Raw genomic sequence first — 1,560 nt, 5'->3', positions numbered from 1 at the left:
AAAAAAATGGAAAAATGCATTCTAATGCTGGCACAGTGCATGTTATTAAAAGCCCTATAAGAAAACTGCATTTATAAAACTACTCCTTGATCACTGAAAGGTATCAGAGCAATAACAGCTGCCCTTGCTTCCATACCTGTGATGGAGATTTTGGCAGACCATTTTGATGTTCCATCAAGAACAGTCTGCTTGATGGCCTTCATCTGCTGAGCATGGTTCAGTTTAGTCACACTGAACACAAGCCTTATCATCTCAAAGATTTCAGGCCTGTTCCTCTCTCGGATCTTCATGCGGTCCTTCATGGCCGATATGATATGCTGGGTTCTGTCCTCTGCTCCTGTTTTGGAGCTCTTCTCAGCAGCTCCTAGCAATTGTAGAGATGCGTTTAATAATATAATTTAATTGCAAATTAAAACATGCAATAAAACGAAAACATGTTAAACCCTGTATACTGAACTAGTGAAAAGGTTTCTATTTTACATTTGTACCTTTTTGCATTACAAATTATATTTCAAATTACAATGTTGAATTTAAAAATTAGCATTTTTTGTATATTTTTTTTATAAATTGCATATTGAGAATTAGTGTTCTAGTGCATAAGCTTATAATATTTCTTACACATTTTTGCATGCTTTCTCCTCACTGAGCTGGTTACGTTCATTAAAAGGCATTTGACAATGGCACAGATTCATAAGGGATAATGCCAAAAAATACTGAACTAAATAAACAGCTAACTATAACTGCAGTATGCAACACTAAAGTAACAATAAATAAAGGATTGTTTTGTTGTTGCTTGTTTTTCTGTATTTGGTTAGTGACTCACTCTGTAAACAGTCTGCATTGAGAAGCTCCTGGCATTTTTCGTGGCATTTGACACCACACTCTGAACAGCGCATGCCCTGCCGTGCAATGCCCCACAACAAACCCTCACACTCATAGCAGTAGGTGGGCGTAGTGGCCGTCCACACTTCAAAGTTATGGGGTGTTGTGCAAGAAATAGGGTAAATCAGAGCCTGGAGTGTCTTCTTGTACACGTGATTCTTCTACAGAAAGAAAAAGAAACTGAAAATTGTTTCTGCCAGAAATGGGCCCAAGACGTAACCCTGAAGAAGACATTTTAAAACGAAGCCCAGATCGCATGTAAAATGTGTTGAAATGAAAAATCTCGAAGTTGTGAAGAATGGTTCAAACAGAAAAAGCATTGAGAAGTTAAAATGGTAAGAGTACAAGATACTCTTTATAAATTCTGGTCCTGTTTCACTCAAATGTATGTCATAATACAGAAGAAAAGCTCTGTCGCTACTTCTGTTACAATATGACTAACAACTTGATAAAGTGAGAAGCAGATATATGTTTGTATATTTTGCATGTCTTACCAGTTCTTCATCCTTTAGTGAAGAGCGTGCAGCTAATGCATGCGAGATCCCTGCTTTCCTGGACTGCACAAGAGACTGAGAGAGGAACAAAGGTTGAAAATGAACATGTGCTTAATTATGCATTTAGTAATAGTAGTACTCATTACACTACAATGGTTTTGCGCTCACCCAGTGGGAGCACAAA

General features: G+C 37.5%; 1 protein-coding gene across 1 annotated transcript in view; it reads right to left on the bottom strand.

Annotated features, from left to right (window-relative positions):
* LOC107595956 (protein unc-13 homolog B-like) overlaps positions 1 to 1,560 on the bottom strand; it is a 40,835-nt gene that overhangs the window by 33,063 nt on the left and 6,212 nt on the right. The window contains exons 7-9 of the mRNA XM_016286558.1: positions 1,377 to 1,451; positions 824 to 1,043; positions 137 to 364 (exon numbers count right to left, since the gene is read on the bottom strand). Of these exons, the coding sequence (XP_016142044.1) occupies positions 137 to 364; positions 824 to 1,043; positions 1,377 to 1,451 (523 nt within the window). The remainder of the gene's footprint in view (positions 1 to 136; positions 365 to 823; positions 1,044 to 1,376; positions 1,452 to 1,560) is intronic.

This window comes from Sinocyclocheilus grahami, unplaced genomic scaffold (assembly GCF_001515645.1).
Source record: "Sinocyclocheilus grahami isolate Dianchi unplaced genomic scaffold, SAMN03320097.WGS_v1.1 scaffold211.1, whole genome shotgun sequence".
In the NCBI taxonomy this organism is placed as follows: Eukaryota; Metazoa; Chordata; class Actinopteri; order Cypriniformes; family Cyprinidae; genus Sinocyclocheilus; species Sinocyclocheilus grahami.
The sequence above is the reverse complement of the archived record's forward strand: the minus strand, read 5'-3'. Positions and strand labels throughout refer to the sequence as shown.